General features: G+C 44.7%; 1 protein-coding gene across 6 annotated transcripts in view; it reads right to left on the minus strand.

Moving 5' to 3' along the window:
- LOC140740502 (RNA-binding Raly-like protein) overlaps positions 1-25292 on the minus strand; it is a 1929462-nt gene that overhangs the window by 72056 nt on the left and 1832114 nt on the right. For all 6 annotated transcript variants that reach the window (XM_073069704.1, XM_073069706.1, XM_073069701.1 and 3 more), the window contains one exon: positions 13622-13782. In XM_073069704.1, the coding sequence (XP_072925805.1) occupies positions 13622-13782 (161 nt within the window). The remainder of the gene's footprint in view (positions 1-13621; positions 13783-25292) is intronic.

Genomic DNA, 25292 nt, shown 5'->3' on the forward strand with positions numbered 1-25292 from the left:
TGGCCCGCTGTACCTCCGTCTGCAACTGGATCCTTGACTTCCTCATCAGGAGACCAGAGTCAGTGAGGACCCAAAGTAACATCTCCTCCTCGCTGACTATCAACACTGGTGCATCTCAAGGATGCATGTTTAGCCTACTGCTCTACTCTGTCTACACCAATGACTGTGTGGCTAGGCACCATTCAAGTGTCATCTATAAATGTGCCGATGACACAACTGTTATTAGCAGAATCTCAGATGACGACGAGGCATACGAGAGTGAGATAGATCACTGGTGTCCTCAAGGGGTCAACAATGGAAAGGATGAACTGGATGTGAACACCTCTGAACAATATGTTAATGCAATTATGAAAAAGGCATGCCAGGAGTTATATTTCATGAGGAGCTTCAGGAGATTTAGTACGTCACCAAATACTCCAGCAACTTTCTACAGGGGTGCTATGGAGATCACTCTGACTGGTATGGAGATGCCAAAGCACAGGAGTGTAAGAGCCTCAGAGGGTTAGCTCCACCATGGGCACCAGCCCCCACACCACTGAGGACATCTTCAAAAGGCAATGCCTCAAAAAGGTGGCATCCATTATTGTCCTTCAATACTCGGGACATGCCCTCTTCACGTTACTACCATCACGGAAGAGATACAGGAGCCTGAGGGCACACACTTTCAAAGCAGCTTCTTCCCCTCTGTCATCAGATTTCTGAAAGGTAAATGAACCCATGAACACCATTTGTTCTCTTTCTGCACTACTTATTTTGTTAGATTGCAACATTTTTGAATGTTTACACTGCTACTGCAGAACAGCTCATTTCATTACATATGGTAGTGATAATATACTGTACACGTTTCTGGTTCTGACTTTGGGCTTTGCGGTGCATCTTATGGAGAATTTATCCTGCCACTGTGGGCTGACAGTGGAAAGTGTATGCTTACAAGGCTGTAGAAAAGTTTTAAAGGATTAGGAGCTATGCATTCTACAACTGAATATCCCAGTGATAAAATACACCTGTAGAATGCAGAATTGTTGTGGGTGACCCAGTGGAAAGACGTCATGAACATTTACTCACTTTTCATGCCACCTATGCCTGATTGCAGTTCTTATCTCAGAACATCTCCATGGTGCCCAGCTGAAGGCTGGGGAAGGAATGAGAAATCAGAGTTCTTGCTTGGGGTAAATGATCGATTGCAGCAAAGTGAATGGCTTCACTCAGCAGTGCAAGATTCAGTAGAAGAAGGCAATGTAAACATATCTCTAGTGTTACAGCAGGTACCGCCAGCTTGTCACATTGCAGTCAGAATTACTGCCCACTCCTACGTCAACACGTGCTTCCGACAGTGTCAGGTTAGGATGGGTGCAATCACATTAGATTTTCCTCAATCAGGAAGTCCAGGCCAGTGTTACCAATGCCTCTGGGCTTGGGATATTTCCCCAGCGCGCTGTGTGGCAGGGAGAGATGGGCCAAGTTTATGGGGTCTTGGACTGCAAACAGACCTCAAGGCATCCATTTTGTGGAGATGCCAGTCCCTCAGGGCCACCCTGGAAACTCGAGGAATTCAGAACCAGAATCAGGTTTATTATAATTGACATAGATTGTGAAATTTGTTGTTTTATGGCAGCACACAAAGCAATACATAAAATATACTATCATTGCAGTAAAAAGCTATATATAAAAATGAGTAAAAATAGGGAGGTAGTGTTCATGGGCCATTCAGAAATCTGTTGATAGAGGGGAAGAAACATCCTAAAACTCCTGATGAAGGGTTTCGGCCCGAAACGTTGTCACTACCTCCTCCCATAGATGCTGTCTGGCCTGTTGAGTTCTGCCTGCATTTTGTGTTTTTATTTATTTCCAGCATCTGCAGATTCACTCGTGTTGCCCTAAAACATCGTATGTGTCTTCAGGCTCCTGAAACTCCCCCCTCATGGCAGTAATGAGAAGAGGGCATGTCTTGGATAGTGGTAGTCCTTGATGATGAATGTTACCATTTGCAGGCATCATATTTTGATGATAATTCTCGATGCTGTGGTGGCAAATGTCCACGATGGAGCTGGCTGAGTTTGCAATCCTGTGCATTGATGGTGAAGTTAGAATGGTCTCCATGTTACATCTGTAGAAATGTGCTAGTCTTTGGAGACATACCAAATCTCCTCAAACTCCCAATGAAATGTAGCCACTGGCATGCCTTCTTTGTAATTGCATCAATGTGTTGACACCCAGGAACGTTAAATTTTTCACCCTCTCCACTGCTGATCCCTCGATGAGGACTGGTGTTGAGTTCTCTTGACTTTCTCTTTCACAATCAATTTCTTGTTCATATTGATGTTATTGCAACATCACTCAGCCAGTACGCCTTCTCATCGCCACCTGAGATTCTGCCAACTACAGTTGTGCCATTGCTGATGCCATTTGAGCTGTGCCTAGTCACACAGTCAAGGTTGTACAGACAGTCAGTAGAGCAAGCAGGCATCCCTGAGCTGTGCCTTTCTGGACACAGCTGCAATGAGCAGCCCCCAGGGCTTTAGACAAACGTGTTCATCACATCTGCCTTGGACAATTTCCCTTACTCCCTATAAAATTATTGGATAGGAAAAAACAGTTATCTGGGAGGGGAGGGGAAGATAGGTTTTCCCAAGGTCAGCACAGGGAAAAGTTTCTGTCGCAATTTAGGAAGGAAGTGCAAAATGGCCCTGTGCTGGTCTATGGCTGGACCAGCCTCAGGTAACTCTGTTTTCCCCTAATGGCTGTTTTACAGGGAAGATCCACTTCTACAACGCACACAGTCAACAGCAGAGATTTTCCTTTAAGTTCCCATTTCCCATTTATCTCAAACACCACTGTGCATAATGGGTTAAATATTAGTTTATTTTAAAGTAGCTAAGTAAGAAAAAGCTGACTTTTCCCTATTTTGCTATGCACTATTAATTTTGTATAATTGCATTTCATAATAGACTTCTCTAAAAAAAACACAAGCATGAAAGCGAACATCTAATGAACGCACCATCTGCTTTCTCTGCAAGTGCACAGGAGCTTCTAATTAAACCTCTTAAATTCCCATTTCAATTATGCAGCCTGAGTAAATCTGAAGTGCCATGGTTTCGGCTCCACGGTACTGATTGAACAAGGAAGGAAGCAGGCACTTGTGATTTTAATGGCTCTGTATGGTTTTGGCTTGGATCATCAGATGGGGTGCTCAGTTTAAGAACAAGGCTCTGAATTAATTTCTCTTCCAAGGAGTGGGCGTCTCACTGCAAGACTTGGGTCTGTTCTTTCAATAATGTTTAGAAAGCTGAGAGCTGATGTTATTAGAACATACAAGATTGGCAGGATTCTTAGCAGCGGGGAGGAAGAGATATTGGGGTCCACGTCCATAGATCCCTCAAGGTTATTGCACAAGTTGTTGGGGTTGATTAGAAGGCGAATGGTGTGTTAGTCGTTAGTTGGGGGATTGAGTTCAAGAGCCGTGAGGTAAGGTTGCAGCTCTATCAGGCTGGTTAGAAGTACACTTGGAATACTGTGTATAGCTTTGGTCACCCCATTGTAGGAAGAATATGGAAGCTTTAAGAGAAGGCACATCAGAGATTTATCAGGATGCTACCTGGATTAGAGGACATGCCTTACGAGGATGGGCTGAGTGAGCTAGGGGTTTTCTCTTTGGAGCAAAGGAGAATAAGACATGACTTGATAGAGGTGTACAAAATGATAAGCAGCAATGGATAGAGTGGACACTAGCACCTTTTTTCCAGGGCGGTAATAGCTAATATCAGATGACATCCTTGTAAGCTGAGTGGGGGAAAGTTAAAGGGAGATGTCAAAGGTCAGTTTTTTACACAGAGAGGGGTAAGTATCTGGAATGCATTTCTGGGGCTGGTGGTAGAGGACGACACAACAGACTCTTAAATAGGCATGTGGATATAAGAAAAATCGAGGTTTATGGGCTGTGGAGGAGGGAAGGGTTTGATTAATTATAGAGTAGGTTAAAAGGTTGGCGCAACAATGTGGACCAGAGGGCTTATACTTGTCTGTGTTCTATTTGGCATCACGAAAGGGTAGATGCCAAGACATTTCCACTGTTCGGAGATCACAAGCACACGAAGAGGCTGGTCATTTAGAATGGAGGCTCAGAGGAATTTCTTCTTAAAGAGTGTGGTGAATCTCTGGAATTATCTGTCCCCAAGACCTGTAAAGGTTAGATCACTGGAGGTCTTTGAAGTGGAAGCAGACATGTTTTTGAAAGACTGTGGAAGGGTTTGAGGGTTATGGGGAACTAACACAGAGGATAAACTGAGGCCTCTGTAGAGCACCCGTGATCATATTGAATAGAGGGATCAAGTTGCCTACTCCTGTTTGTCTTTTCTGGTAATGCATTCAGGATGTTGTAGAATTTGATAGAGTTATGAGGGGCATTGATAAGGGGAATTGTCACAGTCATTTTTCCCAAGGGAGGAGAGTTTAAAACTCAAAGGAAGAGAATTACAATGAGAGGGGAAAGACTGAAAAGGGGAACGAGGGGCAACATCTTCACACAGAGGATGGTGTATACATGGGGTGAGCTGTCAGAGAGAGTGGTTGAGCCTGGTACAATAACACTTAAAAGGAAGTTGGACAGGTATACGGATAGGAAAGGTTTACAGAGATATGTGCTGAACTCAGGTAAATGTGATGAGCATGGATGGGCACTTTGGCTGGCATGGACAAGTTGGGCTGAACGGCCTTTATCCCTGCTGCAGAAATCTCACTCTATGACTCTTTTGGCACGCATTAAATCCCACCAACCCCACTGTCTTATGTCTGTAGTTTGTTTACAAACCAAGTCTCAGTCTGACTCCTTCTGGGGGTGAATTGGCAGAGGGAAGAAACTCGCAGGTCTTCATCTTAGAATTAGGGGAAAGCCACAGCAGGGGCAAAGGACCTTGGGAAAAGTGGGGGAAACTCACATGACCTCACATCATGTGGTGAACTACATATCCCTGTCTGGACACGCCCCCTGCTGACTGCTCCTGTGGCCCCTCCCACAGACCCCGGCATAAAGGCGATTGAGGCCTGAGCCCAGCCCTCATTCTCCAGGATGTAGTATGGTGGTCAACTACTGCTTGTTCTTTCTTCCAGTCAATAAAAGCCGATAGCTCGACTTCACGTCTCAGAGAGAGTTATTGATGGTGCATCACATCACCAATCAGAATCCACCATCAATCACTTGATATGTCCAACCCTGCATTACATAGCCATTAGAAAAGGGGATGTGTGACAAGTTAAAGGATAAGACACTAAAGATCTGTTAAGTTCAAGTGGAGTACAAGTCATCTGAGGCCAGTCAGAGATGATCATGGACGTTAAAGGCCTTCCAGTTCAGAGCCAACTCCTGCACAGTAAGTTTCTCCTGTCCTGTCAACATGTCGGCCTTAGAAGAGCTACAGGAAGCGGTAGTAGGGGGGGTTACATACCCTGACTAGAGACACTTCGCTCGAAGTCTGTGATTTTCTTGACATATCAGGCGAGTGAAGAACAGCTGTTGAAGGAAATTCCCGCATATCAGTAGTGACTCGTGTAATGAAATTCCTTGAAAGAGAAGAAGTGGCAGAGTTAGACGATGACGGCAGGTCAGAACTGTTGCGGCTGAGAGAGAAAATTGCAGACTTGACCGAGGGTACAGATAATGGAGCAGCCCCAGCTGGGGAAGGTGAGCAGCTCACCCCGTTAATGCTGCTGTTCATGAGTCTCGGTACCAGTCTCAAACTACCGCGAGCCCACAAGTCAGCAGGCGGCCCTCCGTCAGTGCTCAGCCGCAGCAGCCAAGCCCATGCTGGCACAAAGATTTCAAAATCTCTGGCCAAGTAGGCGAACCAGGCCAAAAGGATAAACTAACATTCTCCAGCTTCGCTCAGCAGATTGAGAATGGACTGAACAGAGGTTATCCTGAAATAGAAATAGTAGATGCAGTAGTTCGAGCTATTTCTCCAGGCTCACAGTTACGCAGCTATTTGGAAGGAAGACCCAACCTGACTCTCCCCACACTCCGACGCATCCTGCGCTCCCATTTCCAAGAGGAGAGTGCCACAGAGCTTTACAAGCAGCTAGCTTCTGAAGCACAGAACCGCAGAGAAACCCCTCAGAGTTTTCTCATGCGGGTTCTAGATTTGAGGCAGAAAGTGCTGTTTGCTTCCCAAGAGTCAGAATCAGGGCTTAGGTATGATCCAGCTTTAGTCCAGCGCTTGTGCTTACACACATTACTTACTGGTCTCCAGAATGACAGTATCAGGATAGACATCCTCCTCGATACTGAGACCTCAGCTGAGCTTCTGTTAGAGAGGTTAAACATCGCCTGTGCTAATGAGGCCGGAAGAAGAAACAAAAAGAAGTTTAACACCCCACAGTCAGCAACAAGTGTAAGTGTAGTGCAGTCAGAGGATCGGCCACCTGCTAAGTGCCGGGTGAAGGAAGACAGAACACAGGTTTCCCCTGAACTGTTAACTGAGATACAAGAGCTTAAGACAGGTGTAGCTTCTTTAAAAGGTCTCAGTGCAGAGATAGCTCAGATTAAAGAGACTCTACAACAGACAAGGTTTCAGCAACAGCCCTGTGCCCCACCTGCAGTCAGGCCAGATAGAGATCCTCAGCCACCTGCTTCACCACAGCAGTATTACAACAGCTACAGTCAGCCGCAAGCACATGTTCCAATACAGCCTCAGTGTGGACCTAATCAGTACACTAACCGCTCTGTCCATGCTCCACGGAGATGTTTTGTCTGCCAGCAGACAGGAGCAAATGGACGCTGTCTGCACTGCTACCGATGTGGAAGTGGAGAACTTTTTCAAGCCGGCTGCAAAATTAGAGGAATCAGACCGTCGAGCGAGGCTCCGTTAAACAGGGAATGGTTACCACCACGGGATGGGTGTTAACTGTGACTAGCAAAGAGTCCCAGAAGCGTGCAAATTGTGGCAGTATGGACTCACCTGACAAACGGAAACAATGGTCATCCTGTGAAGAGAAGGTTGGCCACCCCCACAAAGTCACCTCACTCGTTGGCAGGCAGTGTATTGTCGAGTGTTACCTGGATGGCCACCAACTGCAAGCTTTATGGGACACAGGCTCTCAGGTGTCAATAATCGATGAAAGATGGAAAGAGGAATACTTGCCAACCACAAGGCTGAGAGATGTCTCGGAGATCCTTGACTCGTGTGATGATTTGACATTGACTGCCGCAAACGGAACTGAAATGCCGTACTTGGGATGGATTGAAACGGCTTTCCGGCCAGCCTCTGAAACTGACCAAGCAGAAGAACTGATCATTCCAGTGCTTGTAATGAAAGGCTGGCACCTGTCTCATCCCATCGTTGGCTTCAATGTTATTCAGCACACCCTGACCAAGACCGAGAAGACTAAACAGTACAGCACGGTGAGGAAAGCTTTCCCAGGTCTCAAAGGAAACAAGGTGAGAGCTTTTATCCAGGCTGTTAGTGCGGAGCAAGAAGATGAGTATGCAGTGAAAATGAAGAAAGAGGAGGCTGCAGTCTCAAAACACAGTAGTATTCAAGTTAACAGTCGTGTAGCTGCACAGCCTTTTAAAGAGGCTTGTATCGCTGCCACCATACAAGCTGTTGAGGTACAGAAACAGTTCCCTGCAACTTGGTCATTCACAGCTGTATCCATGTCAGCCTCAGCTGAAGATGAGCCAGCCACTGCGTCAATCAGCCCCATACCAAAAGAACAGTTAAGAGTAGCACAAACTTCAGACCCCGTTATCTGTCCTGTGTTAGAGAGTAAACTGTCAGGTTCCAAGCCACCAGTCGGAAGGCTGAGAGCATTCAGTCTGAGGACAAAATGCCTGTTCAGAGACTGGGACAGATTGACAATAGACGACGATGGCATTCTACACTGAACCACCACTGCCCGCAAGCAATTAGTCTTGCCAGAAAGCTACAAAGGGAAGGTGTTGGAAGAACTGCATAATCACATGGGACACCAGGGCGCTGATCGCACAGTACCTTCAGTGCGTGACCGCTTCTTCTGGCCATATATGCAATCAGATGTAGAGCACTATGTGACCAAAGCCTGCCCTTGTCTAAAACAGAAGAAGCCCTGCCACGATACCAGGGCCCCCTTGACAAATATTGTGACAACACAGCCATTTGAATTGGTGTGGATTGACTTCCTCCTTCTCGACCGATGCAAAGGTGGATCCTTGTGATTGTCGATCATTGCACACATTTTGCTCAGGCATACGCAACCACATCAAAGTCGGGGAAAACTGCTGCAAATCTCATCTTCAGTGACTATGCCCTGAAGTTTGACTTCCCCTCTCGCATCCACCACGACCAAGGTGGAGAGTTCAAGAATCAGTTGTTCAGTCAGTTAAAGAAACTCAGCGGAGTGGCGGGGTCCAGAACAACGCCCTATCACTCGATGGGGAACGGTCGAGTGGAATGCATAAATAGGACATTGTTGCAAATGCTAAGGACACTGACAGAGACACAGAAATCAAACTGGAAGGAGTCCCTGAACAAACTGGTGTGTGCCTATGACTGTACATGCTGCGAAGTGACAGGATACTCACCATTTTACCTTCTGTCCGGGAGATCACCCAGGCTGCCAGTTGATATGCTCTTTGGACTGCACACAGAGCCAGGTTCCAGTGATCAGCGAAATTATGTGGACAAATGGAAACAAGGTATGCAGGAAGCATACGCCATTGTGAACCAAAATGCTCAAAGGGCTGCCGAAAGGAGTAAGAGGCACGATGACACAAAAATAAGGAGTTCAGTGCTACAACCCGGTGAGCGTGTCCTGACACCCAGAGGAGGACCAGGTAAACTCCGGAACTATCGGGAGGACACAGTCTGCACAGTAGTGAGACAAATGGGGTCAGAGCTGCCAATTTATGAACTGAGACCAGAAAGGGGTAAGGGACGCTCCAGAGTCCTGCACAGAAACTTGCTAATGCCCCGTGATCACTTACCTTTTGAGACACAACCAGAGATAGCTACAAATGACCAGGGGGGACAGGAAAAGAGACACCAGCCTGCACATCAAACTCAGGAATTGGATGAGGACAGTGAGGATGAGTATGAGCTTCATTATGAGCCACTCCGGCCCCCCACGGTGCCAGCAGAAAGAAATGAGACATTGGATGGACCAGAGATGGAGCCTGAACACAGGCACCCACCAGCAGAAGGGAGGGTTGAAACGCAAGCTCCTGTTGCACCACCCGCGCAGCCCCCTGAAGGGGATCAGCTGGAGGAGCTTAGTGCACCTGCTGAAAACCCGCCTGGTGAGGAAACAGACTTAACTGCTGGAAATCTGCCTGATAAGCATTCCTCACACCCCTCGTCTTCATCAAGTGCTGCTACTGAACCTGAGGAGCCGCCCTACCAGCTGCCACAAAGGCAGAGACACCCGCCGAGATGTATGACCTACGATCAACTTGACATCCCTTCCTGCTACAGTGTCCAGCCAGCACCTCAGATGCTGCCTCTCTGCCATGCACCAGGACTGGTCCCATGGCTGCCACCTGTACAGCCATACTACTTCCAGCCCCCCCCATGTATGGACACCAGCCAGTGTGAGCCTACAGACTTGATGTTTGACTGACGTCACGGGCAATGCAGATCGTTGCCATGAGAGACTGGTGGACTGTTGAAGGACTGCGTATAGACTGTCTCAGTGGCTCGTCACCAGGCAGGGACTGTGGCCCTGTGACTATGGACTGTTGACAGTCATCAAACTGTGACCCTTGAGTACCAACTCACAGAAGGTCTTCAGTGCTAAGTTCATGAGAGACTGGAGAAAAAAAAGGGAAAAGGGAAAATTGTTTAATGTTGGGACAACATTTATTTTTGTAGGGGAGTGTGTGACAAGTTAAAGGATAAGACACTAAAGATCTGTTAAGTTCAAAAATTGTTTAAAGCCAGTGAAAACACATGTTAAAAAGCGCTAAAATACTAACAGGTATTTAATTCATTTCATTGTTTCTTTCATTCTTTATTGTGTAAAGTTAAGCCCTGATAGTATTATCAGTGATCTGCAGAGTAGCCTTGATCTGCTAGCCTGAGGTCGATTGCTTCTGTCTCCACCCATATACCCAGGGGACATTGCGGTACTTTCTTCACTTGAGTAAATTCTCAATAAGGAAACCACATCACGTCTTTGTCGTGATTATTTCTCCCCATTTTTCAGGGGCGTAACAGATGCTGCAACAAATTCTGGACCAGTGAACGACCTTTGAATACCTTCTTAACAACTTAGTCTTGCTTATATATGAATTGGGAACAGGAATTAGCAACATGGCCTCTCAAGGCTAACCCACTATTCAATGAAATCACGGCTGATCTCACTGCATCTCAACTCCGCATTCCCGGATTTGCAACAAATCACGCATCTCCCCCCGAAAGAGATGTGTGGGTGGGATCATTGAATATATTCAAGGTGAAGCTTGACAGATATTTTGGTCATTGAGGTGTCAAGGGTCTGGGTAGAGAGCAGGAATTTACAGCAATGCCATGATCTTACTGAATGGGGGACACAAGCCTACTTCTGCCACTGATGTTTCTGTGTATGCTGGCAACTATTCATCATCTTGCTAATCCAGAACCCCCCTACCTTGTCCTTAAACACATTCAAAACCTCTACTTTGGGGAGATAACTCTGCTCAACAAAGCAAGAAATTTCAAGCAGTTGTGGACACAACTCAGTCCATCATGCAAACCTTCCTGGACTCTGTCTACATTTCCTGCTGCCTTGTGAAAGCAGACAGCATAATCAACGACCCCTCCCACCCTGAATACTCTTCCTTCTCCCCTCTCCCATCAGGCAGAAGATACTAAAGCACATACCACCAGGCTCAAGGATAGCTTCTACCTATTGTTACAAGACTATTAAATGGTTCCCTATTGCAGTAAATTGGACTCTTGACCTTACAATCTATAATCTTGCACCTTATTGTTTACCTGCACTGCACTGTTTCTGTAGCTGCTACACATTATTCTGCATTGTTACTGTTCTGCTTTGTCCCACTTCAATGCACTGAAATAATTTAATCTGTATGAACAGTATGCAAGGCAAAAGCTTTTCACTGTATCTTGCTATATGTGACAATAATAAACCAATTCCAAAATCAGTGGTGTAGCCTCCACTGCAGGATTGTATTCAATTCTGATTACCTCTGTAACAAGGAACCTGTCTACACCTCCACTGCCTTGGAAATCAGGCAGCATAATCAAAGATCCCTCCCAATGGGAAGAATGTTTGAAAACATGCAGCACCAGGCTTAAGTTCAGCTTCTATCCTGTTTTAAGTCTTAACAGACCTTTCATATGATAAAGAGGATCTGATGATCTACCATGTCAAGGCCCTTGCATCTTTCTGTGGACCAGAACTGCACTGTCGCTCCAACAGTATATATGGTATTCTATTATTGCTTTCCCTTTGAACTTACCTCTGTGTACTTTTTGAAATTATTTGCATGGATGTCATTCAAAACAAAGTTTTTTACTGTGCCTCAATTCATGTATACCTTGTTTCTTGGACAGCGAACCCTAGTTTTCTCTCACAATAAGAATGATCTTGTTTAAAAGATTCTGTAAACATTTTAACTTGATTTTCTCTCTTTCCCGGTTCTGTTGAAGGGTTTCTTCTCCTCTCACTGAAGTGGCCTGACTTGCTGAGTGTTATTGCATCTCTTTGTTTATTGATTTATGCTCCATGACCCAGCTAGTTCCCAAAAGGTGGACAGCTCCAGAATCTTGCTGCTACATTGACAACCAATGAATGAGAGGAGTCACTTAACCAGAAACTGAAATAGGTCTCCTTCTGATGAAGTGTCTCTGCCAGAAACACTGACTGTTTATTCTACCCTGTAGACGCTGCCTGGCCTGCCCAGCTCCTCAGCGTTTTGTGTGTGTTAGCTAGACTAGCAGCTCATCAGCCAACTGGCAGAAGTTAATCAAACCAACTGACAGGAGCTAGTCAGTCAACCAAAAGAAGTTCTCAAATGACTGACACAAGTTCACAAATAAATCATCAACAAACCAATTGGAGTTTTCCAACTTACTGACAGGAATTCATTAACAAACCAATAGGAGTTTGCCAATCAACTGACAGGAATTCATCAACTAACCAATAGGAGCTTGCTAATCAACTGATGGGAATTTGTCAACTAACCAATAGGAGCTTGCTAATTAACTGACAGGAATTTGTCAATTAACCAATAGCAGCTCATCAGCCAACTGACAGGAGCTAATCACCCATCGGAAAGAAGCTCTCAAATTACTGACGGATGTTCTTCAAGCAAATAATAGCAGCTCATCAAATAACCAATAGGAGCTCACTAAGCATCTGACAGGAATTCATCAACTAACTGAGGAACTCATCAATTAACATTTGACCAACCAAATGACAGGAGCTAATCAACCAACTAACAGAAGATTTCAAATCAACTGACAGGAGTTCATCATTTCATACTATCATCCCCTCAAACCTAATTAGTGAACTCCAAGACCTCGGCTTCAATATCTTCTTGTGTAATTGGATCCTGGGTTTCCTCACTTGCAGACCCCAGTCAGTTTGGATTGGAAACAACATCTTCTTCACAATCTCCATCAGCACAGGTGCACACAAGGCTGTGTGCTTAGCCCCCTGCTCTATTCACTTTACATTTATGACTGTGAGGTGAATCAAAGGTAGTGATTAATCAGCATACAAGACGTAGATTGAAAATTTGGCTGAGTGGTGTTATAACAACAGCCTCTCACTCAACATCAGCAAAACCAAGCAACTGATTGTAGACTTCAAGAGAGGGAAACCATGAGCCAGTTCTCATTGGAGGATCAGAGGTGGAGAGGGTCAGCAACTTTAAATTCCTCACTGTTATTATTTCACAGGACTTGTCCTGGACCCTGCACGGAAGTGCAATTGCAAAGAAAGGCAGCACCTCTGCTTCCCGAAGTGTCTGTGAAGATTTGGCATGATATGTAAAACTACGACAAACTTCTATTGGCATGTAGTGGAGAGTGTTTTGACTGGCTGTACCATGGCCTGGTATGGAAACACCACTGCCTTTGAATGGAAAGTCCTACAAAATGTAGTGGATTCTGCCCAGTACATCACAGGTAAAGTCCTCCCTACCATTCAGCACATCTACATGAAACGCTGTTGTAGGAAAGCAGAATCCATCATCATTTATCTGTGCCTAAGGCTTTTGCACAGTACTATAGCTATAAGAAGGAGTTTTAAAGAGGATCTGAAGGTTAAGTTTTTTTTTACACACAGAGGGGCTGATATATAGAACATGACATGCTGCCAGAGGAGGTGGTGGAATCAAATACTGAATTTTAGATAGAGCCAATTCAATGGTAGGTGAAGAATAGAAGGACACATACCTAATGTGTGCACATGGCATTAGCGTAGATGGGCAAAAAGCTAAGTATGGACACCATGAGCTGAAGGACCTGTTTCGGTGCTGTGTGACTCTATGACTTTATCCCCACATCCTGCTGCTTCCTCTCCCCAGCAGTTCTCTCCACCTCCCTCAGCTGTTAGAGTCAGTCTGAGCCTGGCATCACACTCACACCATGTTTGGTAACTCCACCTCCATGGTTGCACACAGGAAGCATTCGCGCTGATTTCTTACATTTGGCGCCAGACGTTGGAGAGGGAACAGTCATTCCCCGTGGGCCACTCTTGGCAGGGAAGCTACTTTTGCTTCTGCGGGGTACGGGAACCATGACGCGCTGGCGTTTGACCGTAGGCACTGCCCGACTTGGTGGGGGGACTCTGTGGTAGTCATACATCCTGCAAAAGGAAAACGAGAGTTGAGTCAAAGGAACAATAGCAGAGGTTCTCATCACAGAACAAAACAGCACCTCTGGGCTCAACTCCTCCATATCCCTCAGTTCCTTAATCCTTTCAATAATCATCCATTCCACCTTACACACAGTATATCTAATGACTTGACCTGTGGCATACTCAGGGGCAGAGAGCTCCACAGATTCACCACCCAGGGGTTCCCAAACTTTATTATACCTTGGACCCCTACACCATTAACTGAGGTGTCTGTGGACCCCAGGTTGGGAAGCTCTGCTCTAAGAGAAGAAATTTCTACACACTACAGGTTTAAATAACTGTCCCATAACTTTGCATTTATGTCCCTTTGTCTATGAAACAAGGGGACACAATCATTTGGCAGCAACCCAATGTATAAAAGTGTGCAGACATGGTCAAGAAGTTCAGCTGTCATTCATGGAAACATCTCAACATCTCCCCTACCAATCCCCTTAGGGTCTTTTATGTTTAAATAAGGTCACCCCCATGTTTTTAAATTCCAGGGAAAACAGACCCAAACTGTCCATCCTCTCATAGCACTCTCATCCCTGGAATTAGCCTGCTGAATCCCCTTTGGAACGCCTCCAGTGCTACTATATCCTTTGTAAAGTGACCAAAACTGTGATCTCGCCAACAATTGTAACAAAACCTCCTGATTCTTAAACCTTGATTAAAGGCTAGAATGTCATTTGCCTTCTTAACAACGTGTTGGAACTGTGTGCGAACTCTTTGCCATTCAGACTTAGATCCGCCTGAACTTCACTTCCCAGCAGTCTCTCTTCATTTAGGTAAGATTCCGCTCTTCTGTTCCTCTTAACAATGTGTTGGACCTCCCGCTTCCTACATGACTATGTGGAGGTTTCGCTCAATCACTCAATCTATAACCCATTGCAGAATCACAACATATCCTTCCACCTAATTTCATACCACTGCCAAACTTGAAAACTTCACATTTTGTTCACTACTTCAGTCATTCATATTCAATGATCAAGGATCAAGAACCCATCTCTGTGATACATACAAATACAAGTACTTTATTGTCACCAAACAATTGATATTAGAGCGTACAATCATCACACTTATATTTGTTTCTGCGCTTCGCGCTCCCTGAAATACAAATCAAAGTAAATATAATAAAAATTTAAATTATAAATCATAATTAGAAAATAGAAAAGGGAAAATACGGTAGTGCAAGTCAGGTCCAGATATTTGGAAGGTACGGCCCAGGTCCGGGTCAGGATCTGTTCAGCTGTCTTATCACAGTTGGAAAGAAGCTGTCCCCAAATCTGGCCGTACGTATCTTCAAGCTCCTGAACCTTCTCCCGGAGGGAAATGGGACAAAAAGTGTGTTGGCTGGGTGGGACTTATCCTTGATTATCCTGGCAGCACTGCTCTGACAGCGTGTGGTGTAAAGTGAGTCCAAGGATGGAAGATTGGTTTGTGTGATGTGCTGGGCTAGGTTCACGATCTTCTGCAGCTTCTTCCGGTCTTGGACAGATACATCACTAGCTGTATCCTTTCAACCCGAAAAGGACCCACTTATTCCAGATTTCTATGTTTCCATCCATGCTAGCACACTGGCTCCAGTACCTTGGGGTTAATGGTGGCAATGGAGGTGGTCAGAATGCTAGTCTACATCACATACCTATGGAAATTTTTAGGAGTCTTGGTGATCTCCTCAAACTCCTAGTGAAGTTTTTTGTTGGAGATGTTGGATACAGTGTTAGAGAATTGGCAAAGGCCAGCAGTGAAAGCAGTGGAAATTTGCTGCACCCCATTTCTTATTTTGCAACCCACCCTTTAACCAGAATCATGCTCCCATTAGCATAACTTTTCATTTTCCAGTTAGCAATTCTAACTCCTTAACACTGGTTATACTGTAATAACTCGGTCATGTCAGCATTTTTCAAACTGTGGTGAAATATTTATCAAGGAGGCGTTGGAAGGGCTAATGTAATCATCACTCCATTTCAGAACAGTGACTGCCTTGCAATGCAGGTTTGATCCTAACCTCAGGGGCTGCCTTGCATCTGACTACTCCAGTTTCATCCCATGTGTCAAACAAAGTCCTACGAGTTGTCAGTTTAATTGGCTGCTGCGAATTTTCACTAGTGGAGATGAGAGCAAAAATGTTGTTGGAGTTGTGGGGAGGATTAGTGTAAAAAATGGAGCTTACAGTTAAGAATCAGAATCAGGTTTATTATCACTGATATGTGGTGTGAAATTTGTTGTCTTATGGCAGCAAATGCAATAATTAAAACATACAGCTCTATAAATTACAAAAATAAATATACACTCAGTGGTCACCTTATTAGGTACCCCAGTACTGCTTACTGAGTATATGTCTATAGCCTTCTGCTGCTGTCGTCCATCCACTTCAAGGTTTGATGTCTTGTGCATTCAGAGATGCTCTTCTGCACACCACTGTAGCCGTCCTGTCAGCTCAAATAAGTCATAGAAACACAGAAAACCTACAGCACAATACAGGCCCTTCGGCCCACAAAGTTGTGCGGAACATGTCCCTACCTTAGAAATTACATTGAGTTATCCATAACCCTCTATTTTACTAAGCTCCATGTACCTATCTAAAAGCCTCTGAAAAGAACCTATCATTATCACCTCCACCACCGTTGCCAGCAGCTCATTCCACACACTCACCACTCTCTGAGTAAAAAACTTTCCCCTGACATCTCCTCTGTACCTACTCCACTGCACCTTAAACCTGTGTCCTCTTGTGGCAACCATTTCAGGCCTGGGAAAAAGCCTCTGACAATCTACACGATCAATGCCTCTCAACATCTTGTTCATCTCTATCAGGTCACCTCTCATCCTCCTTCGCTCCAAGGAGAAAATGCCAAGTTCACTCAAGCTATTCTCATAAGGCATGCTCCCCAATCCCGGCAACATCCTTGTAAATCTCCTCTGCACCCTTTCTATGGCTTCCACATCCTTTCTGTAGTGAGGCGACCAGAACTGAGCACAGCACTCCAAGTGGGGTCTGACCAGGGTCCTATATAGCTGCAACATTAGCTCTCGGCTCCTAAATTCAATTCCATGATTGATGAAGGCCAATACACCATATGCCTTCTTAACCACAGAGTCAACCTGCGCAGCTGCTTTGATTGTCCTTTGGACTCGGACCCCAAGATCCCTCTGATCCTCCACACTGCCAAGAGGCTTACCATTAATACTATATTCTGTCATCATATTTGACCGACCAAAATGAACCACTTCACACTTACCTGGGGTGAACTCCATCTGCCACTTCTCAGCCCAGTTTTGCATCCTATCAATGTCCTGCTGTAACCTCTGACAGCCCTCCACACTATCCACAACACCCCCAACCTTTGTGTCATCAGCAAACTTACTAACCCATCCCTCCACTTCCTCATCCAGGTCACTTATAAAAATCACAAAGAGTAGGGGTCCCAGAACAGATCCCTGAGGCGCTCCACTGGTGACCGACCTCCATGCAGAATATGACCTGTCTACAACCACTCTTTGCCTTCTGTGGGCAAGCCAGTTCTGGATCCACAAAGCAATGCCCCCTTGGATCCCATGCCTCCTTACTTTCTCAATAAGCCTGGCATGGGGTACCGTATCAAATGCCTTGCTGAAATCCATATACACTACATCTAGTGCTCTTCGTTCATCAATGTGTTCAGTCATGTCCTCAAAAAATTCAATCAGGTTCATAAGGCAAGACCTGCCCTTGACAAAGCCAAGCTGATTACTCTTAATCATATTATACTTCTCCAAATGTTCATAAATCCTGCATCTCAGGATCTTCTCCATCAACTTACCAACCACTGAGGAAAGACTCACTGGTCTATAATTTCCTGGGCTATCTCTACTCCCTTTTTTGAATAAAGAAACAACTTTCGCAACCCTCCAATCCTTAGGAACCTCTCCCATCCCCATTGATGATGCAAAGATTATTGCCAGAGGCTCAGCAATCTCCTCCCTCGCCTCCCACAGTAGCCTAGGGTACAATTTTGTCCGGTCCCGGCGACTTATCCAACTTGATGCTTTCCAAAAGCTCCAGCATATCCTCTTTCTTAATATCTACATGCTCAAGCTTTTCAGTCTGATGAAAGTCATCAATACAATCACCAAGATCCTTTTCCGTAGTGAATACTGAAGTATTCATTAAGTACCTCTGCTATTTCCTCCGGTTCAATAGACACTTCCCCACTGTCACACTTGATAGGTCCTATTTTTTCACGTCTTATCCTCTTGCTCTTCACATACTTGTAGAATGCCCTGGGGTTTTCCTTAATTCTGCCCGCCAAGGCCTTCTCATGGCCCCTTCTGGCTCTCCTAATTTCCTTCTTAAGCTCCTTCCTAGTAGCCTTATAATCTTCTAGATCTCTAACATTACCCAGCTCTCTAAACCTTTTGTAAGCTTTTCTTTTCTTCTTGACTAGATTTATTTAAGTCTGCCCATTCTCCTCTGACCTCTCTCATTAACAAGGCATTTTGTCCACTGGACTGCTGATCACTGGATGTTTTTTTTGCATCATTCTCTATAAATTCTAGAGACTGTCGTGTATGAAAACCCCAAGAGATCAGAATTGTCAGAGATACTTAAATCACCCTGTTTGACACCACAATCAAATCTCTTAGATCACATTTCTTCCTCATTCTGATGTTTAGTTTGAACAACAACCGAACCTCTTGACCATGTCTGCATACTTTTATACATTGAGTTGCTGCCACACATCTTCATTATCAGGCAGGTGTACAGGGGTAGTTAATAAAGTGGCCACTGAGTGTATATATAAACAAATTAAATGTAGTGCAAAAGAGAGCAAAAATAGTGAGGTAATGTTCATGAGTTTATGGACCATTCAGAGATCTTATTGCGGAAGGGAAGAAGCTGTTCCTAAAACATTGAGTGTGTGTTTTCAGGCTCCTGTCCCTCCTCGCTCATGGTAGCAATGAGCAAAGGCAGGTCCTGCATGGAGGGGATCTGTAATAATGAATGCTGTCTTTTCTGAGTCATCACTTTTTAAAACACGGTCTTGGTGGACTGGAGAGACTCCCTCCACGCCATAAGACCCTGTGAGTTTGCAGCTGTTTCTTATGGCAGGCGTTTTTCTCTTCACACTTCTAATTGGTTTTTGCCAAATGATGAAGCGTGACCAGAAAGTCAAAGTATGAGAATGGCCTATAGTGGTGCTGCTCATAGATCTGCCGTCCCACAACTCCTGAGACCTAGGTTCAATCCTGACCTTGGGTACTGACTGTGTGGAGTTTGCCTGTTCTCCATATCATCCTGTGGGTGCTCTGGTTTCCTCCTACACCTCAGTGACATTCCAGCAGTAACTGGCTGCTTATAATTACACTGGGTGGCTAAAGAATCTAATAGGTGTTGATGGGCATACACAAACGCAAATAATTCCAGGGAAAGAGGGAAACAAGCAGAGGGGAAATAGGATTGAAGGTATTGCTTTTCTGCAAGCCAGCATAGATATGATGGGCTGATTGGCCACCTTATGTGTAAATGTGAACCAGATTGCGTCAATTATAACCATATAACAATTAGAGCACAGAAACAGGCCAGCTCGGCCCTTCTAGTCCGTGCCGAACGCTTACTCTCACCTAGTCCCACCGACCTGCACTCAGCCCATAACCCTCCATTTCTTTCCTGTCCATATACCTATCCAATTTTACTTTAAATGACAATACCGAACCTGCCTCTACCACTTCTACTGGAAGCTCATTCCACACAGCTACCACTCTCTGAGTAAAGAAATTCCCCCTCGTGTTACCCTTAAACTTTTGCCCCCTAACTCTCAAATCATGTCCTCTTGTTTGAATCTCCCCTACTCTCAGTGGAAAAAGCCTATCCACGTCAACTCTATCTATCCCCCTTATAATTTTATCTATCTATCAACTCTATCAAGTCCCCCCTCAACCTTCTACGCTCCAAAGAATAAAGACCTAACTTGTTCAATCTCTCCCTGTAACTTAGGTGCTGAAACCCAGGTAACATTCTAGTAAATCTTCTCTGTACTCTCTCTATTTTGTTGACATCTTTCCTATAATTCGGTGACCAGAACTGTACACAATACTCCAAATTTGGCCTTACCAATGCCTTGTACAATTTTAACATTACATCCCAACTCCTATACTCAATGCTCTGATTTATAAAGGCCAGCATACCAAAAGCTTTCTTCACTACTCTATCCACATGAGATTCCACCTTCAGGGAACTATGCACCATTATTCCTAGATCACTCTGTTCTACTGCATTCTTCAATGCCCTACCATTTACCATGTATGTCCTATTTGGATTATTCCTACCAAAATGTAGCACCTCACACTTATCAGCATTAAACTCCATCTGCCATCATTCAGCCCACTCTTCTAACTGGCCTAAATCTCTCTGCAAACTTTGAAAACCTACTTCATTATCCACAACGTCACCTACCTTAGTATCATCTGCATACTTACTAATCCAATTTACCACCCCATCATCCAGATCATTAATGTATATGACAAAACAACACTGGACCCAGTAGAGATCCCTGAGGCACACCACTAGTCACCGGCCTCCAACCTGACAAACAGTAATCCACCACTACTCTCTGGCATCTCCCATCCAGCCACTGTTGAATCCATTTTACTACTTCAATATTAATACCTAACGATTGAACCTTCCTAACTAACCTTCCGTGCGGAATCTTGTCAAAGGCCTTACTGAAGTCAATATAGACAACAGTTGTCAGAATATGGTAAGTGCACATGTAGCCAATCAATCGTGTGATAAATCGATCGAGCCTCCTGCACTGGCCTCTGAGGGAAGATGTTTTCGTCTCAACAGGCCCAGTTCATCGCTCCCACATTGTAAGTTGCGCACTGTGTATCATTACTAACAAGATTCAGTAAAAATGTTTAATCAAACTATTCCATTGTCGTTCTTGCTCAGTGGATATTTAAAATTTGGCGATGGTGATCGAAACAAGAATGGTCTCCTACACCAAGCATTTTGGGCCACAGCAATGGCAGAACTGACCACAGCAACCTGCTGCAATGGAAGAACACCTTGATGGACTACTCAAACTCCTCCAGCAGTGGAGGAAGCATGGAACTCCAGCTGCTTCGCATGCACTTTGGCAAACCTGTACAGAAGTGGCCTGCGCCTGCAGAATGAATCTGATCTGACAGATCCATTTGAGGCTGTGGACAACATTCAGGTAACACGGGATAATGTGTTAATGGCATTCTTCTGGTTCTCACAGCTGCTGCAGACTCCCAAGAGAACGTAGATGATTTCATCACAAGATTGACCCTAGAGGTACAGGAATGCAAGTACAAAGATATTCCCCTGAGCAATTAAGAAGAAATGATGCTTATCCAAGTGTTGCTTGTTGGAATCCTAGCTGGGAGAACAACCTCCTATCCAAAAAGAATATCAGATCAATTGCAAGAATATGGCAAGTCCACGTGCACTACCTTGATTGTGCCTCCTATGTGTTGTGCAGGCATTTGAGTGTGCATGTTCTCGTCTTGACGGGACAGTTTGCCAATTGCACACTGTAAGTTGCCCAGCATGTACCGTTACTAACATGACTCAGTAAAAATGTTTACTCCTTCTATTCCATTGTCGCTCTTGCTCGGTGTGTGTAACAAAACCTTTCTAATACGTTTGGTAGTACATATATGCTAACATGTGACTTGATAGCACTAAATTAGAACAAATCTAGAACATACAGGCCCTTTGGCCTATACCGTTGTGCTGTCATCTTAGCCTACTTTAAGATCAATCTAACCCTTCCATCCTACAATAGCACTCCATTTTTTTTTTACCACGTATCTATCTAAGAATTTCTCAAATGCCCCTAGTGTATTTGCCTCTAACACCACCTCAGGTAGAGTGTTCCATGCACCCACCACTCTCTGTGCTTTCATGGAATTCAAACGGTGGTAGATCTAAACGGTAAAAGAAGAGTGATGGTTAAGAGCAAGTCTGTCAGCCATTACACTTTTCCTTCACTGCAATCAAACACAAACACAAGGGACTACCTCAACACCCCTCCCTTTCCAACTATCACCTCCTAAATGTAATTTTACTCTCTACCAGGTTTACAGCGCGCTACCATTGTTGGGAAATACACCCATGAAGCTAAGACTAGTTAGGAACTTGGACCATGCCCAAACCCCCTTCACACTTTAACTAACGCTGATCTTTACCGATGGTATCTGAGGAGAAGAGGTATTTCTGCTGCTGTTCATCCGAAGTTGAATAAAACATATCTAAGTATATTGAGCTTACTGGTTAATAATGTTCAGGCATGGAGAGCAACTATAACATAAATTGCACATTATAGCTTTAAAAGGTGAGTCTTTATCTAGATGAAACAACATAATAGCTCAGAGTGAGGTGAAAAATGGATTATTTTACAAAGGGGATCTATAAGCAGTCTTGACTCGATTTGCAGATAATCAACACATCACTTCTCCCCGTGGTGAACTGATTAAAGCTGAATATATTTATTTCTACATTTATTTGCTCCTGAAGGTATTCACACTTTTTTACGCTTATTCAAAGGTTGTGTAGGCTGAGCCAGCATTTAGTTACCCATCCCTAGTTGCCCTGGAGAAGGTGATAGTGAGCTTGAGGTGTGGCTGCTGTGAGGGAGGGAGTTCCAAGATTTTGATCCAGCAATGGTGGAAAGCAGCCTCTTGCTGCTGTGAGGAGTACCTATGGTTCATCGGCCATTCTTCAATGTGTGAGTGAACACCGGCAAGCTCCATGTGTGAGAAGGGTATCAGAGGGAGTCCAACTCTCGTGTACAAACTTGTCAAAAGGACTCATGGCCTGGCATTGAGTGTGGTTGGGATCTGAAGCACAATGTCTGAGGGGTGGTAAAGTCACAGCAGTTGAGAAACATCAATTCAAGGAGTTGAATCAGCAATGCATTGAAGGATATAGATCAAGCATTGGTAAATGGGGTTAGTACACACAGTATTTGAATGGCCTATTTTGGTGCAGTATGAGCTATTAGCATAAACCACAATTAATATTCACTTTTACTTAGCTAATCTTTTGCTTCCATTATCCATCAGGACTGAGGATGAACCATTTCTGTAACTTCCAATAACCTTAACTCTATGTTCCCCCCACTCCACCCCCTTTGTTTATTCCCTCCTTTCTTCCCCTGCCCTCATGACCTCTGCAAATACTTCTCTTTGAGTTGATAAGGCACACTACCAGTTCAAAACTGAATTCTTAGTCCCGTGTGATGGGGTCCTGAATTACTCCTATGAATTGTGTTTTTGAAAAGAGAGAGGGAGTTGTTGTTCAACACTTGTTATTAAGAGAGGGAGAGAGAGAGAGACAAAGACTGCTCGGAGATGGTGTTTTGGTTTCTCTGCAAGCATGTTTACACTTTTACAAGGACACTGTCAGCTTCTGTATTCTTACAGAGAGAGAAGGGAGGAGCTGTTTGATGGACAGCTGGTGTTCAGCACGGTGAGATAACTAGGAGGTCCGCTGAGAGACCTACAGACACATGGTTTTGGACACTGAATGAGTGCCCACAGGAAAGGTGGGTTTTGGAGGATCGATCTGGAGAATCGATCAGTGGCTCTCGCAGTGTGAAAAGGGTGTGTCCGGTGGGGAGTTATTCATGTGTCCAACCCTCGCCTGGGTTGATAATTCCACCACAGAAGAACGGTCCCCTTTGTTGTGGTCACAGTCAGTGACTTTCGAAGGATCTTGGAGGACAATGGGACAATCGACGGCGTCAGCTTACCTGAAGACTCAAAAACTCTCCCTCTCTCTCCATCGCTACTCGACTCAATACCACGAACAGAACTGAACTTCACTCATCATCGTAAGACTGTATCCATTTACCCCTAGGCTTGAAGAAGCTTGGTTTTCCTATTTCCACACTTCATATATATATAATCATTGCTAACCTGTTTGATATATCTGCATTTATATTACTGTACTGCGTAGTTACTAATAAATAGCATTAGTTTATAGCAATACCAGACTCCATGGTGTTTTCTATTTCTGCTGGTTCTTTAACCCGTCACAGGGTACGTGACACCAGCCATCAGCTCCCTTAATTTCTCTTTGCATTCCTGTATTCCAATGTTCTCTTCGATCAGATTGCTTTTTTGTCAGTCCTTTACCTTTTCCACCTATCACCTCCCAATTCTCACATCATCCTCCCTCCCTCACCTATCCATTTTCCATCTCACCTGGTTTCACCTATCACTCCCTCCCACCCTTCCCCTACGCCCCACTCTGACCTTTTGCTTCTTCTCACCTGCCTAGTACTTCCCCTGGATCCCTTACTTCTTCCCTTTCTCCGATGGTCCACTCTCCTCTCCTATCAGATTTTTTTCTTCTGCAGCCCTTGATCTTCCCCACCCACTTGGCTTCACCTATCACCTTCCAGCTAGCCTCCTTCCCCTCCCCTCACCTCTTTATCCTGGCTTCTTCCCCCTTCCTTTCCAGTCCTGATGAAGTGCCTCAGCCCAAAACGTTGACTGTTTATTCCTCTCCATAGATGCTGAATGACTTTCTGAGTTCCTCCAGTATTTTGTGCGTGTTGCTTAAGATTTCCAGCGCCTGCAGAATCTCATGTCTAGGATTGAGGATGACTTGCTTGCTGTGGGCTCTGAAGTAAGTGATGAAGCCAATGTGAGATACACAGATTCTAGAATGGATGAGACGGGAAGAGTGGATGGGTTCTGCACTCTTCTGACTGCTTGTGCTCCTGCTGTAGAGACTGAAGGTGCTCTGTGCGTTTCTACATGCCCTTTCTCTATTCTGGGCAGATAAAGACCAAGAGATCGAGATCAGAAGATATAGGAGCAGAATTAGGCCATTTGGACCATTGAGTTTGCTCCACTATTCAATTAATGCTCTATTTTTTTTCTCTCAGTCCTATTCTCCCACCTTTTACCCGTAACTCTTAAACCCGTTGCCAACCAAGTATTGTCAAACTCCACCTTAATACACCCAATGACTTGGCCTCCACAGCCCACTGTGGCAACAAATTCTGCAGGTTCACCACCCTCTGGCTGAAGAAATTCCTGCTGATATCAGTTCTAAAGGGACTCCCCTGTATTCTGAGGCTGGGCCCTTGGGTGTTACTCTCTTACTCATGGAAACATCAGCAGCCAGTGGGTTCCAATGAGACTGCGACCCCCCTACTGTCCTTCTAAACTCCCAGTGTTCCTCATGTGTTGCTTCTCAAATACTCCTTATAGCGATGCTAAGACACAGTAGCAGTCCAAAATTGAGACTCAGTGCAGATGTCAACTTTGGCAGGGCTTAGATAATACCCAGATTACAAAATGAAATTGGGTAGCGCTGCCAACAACCGTGCATTCCTTCCCAATGAGATGAACAAATTCTATGCACCTTTCAGACAGAAGGGATTGGGTAAGTCACGACCCACACTGACAGTATCCACTGCACCTGCATCTATAGCCACCATCACAAACCTAAGATC

The sequence above is a fragment of the Hemitrygon akajei genome, chromosome 17, assembly GCF_048418815.1.
Source record: "Hemitrygon akajei chromosome 17, sHemAka1.3, whole genome shotgun sequence".
Lineage (NCBI taxonomy): Eukaryota > Metazoa > Chordata > Chondrichthyes > Myliobatiformes > Dasyatidae > Hemitrygon > Hemitrygon akajei.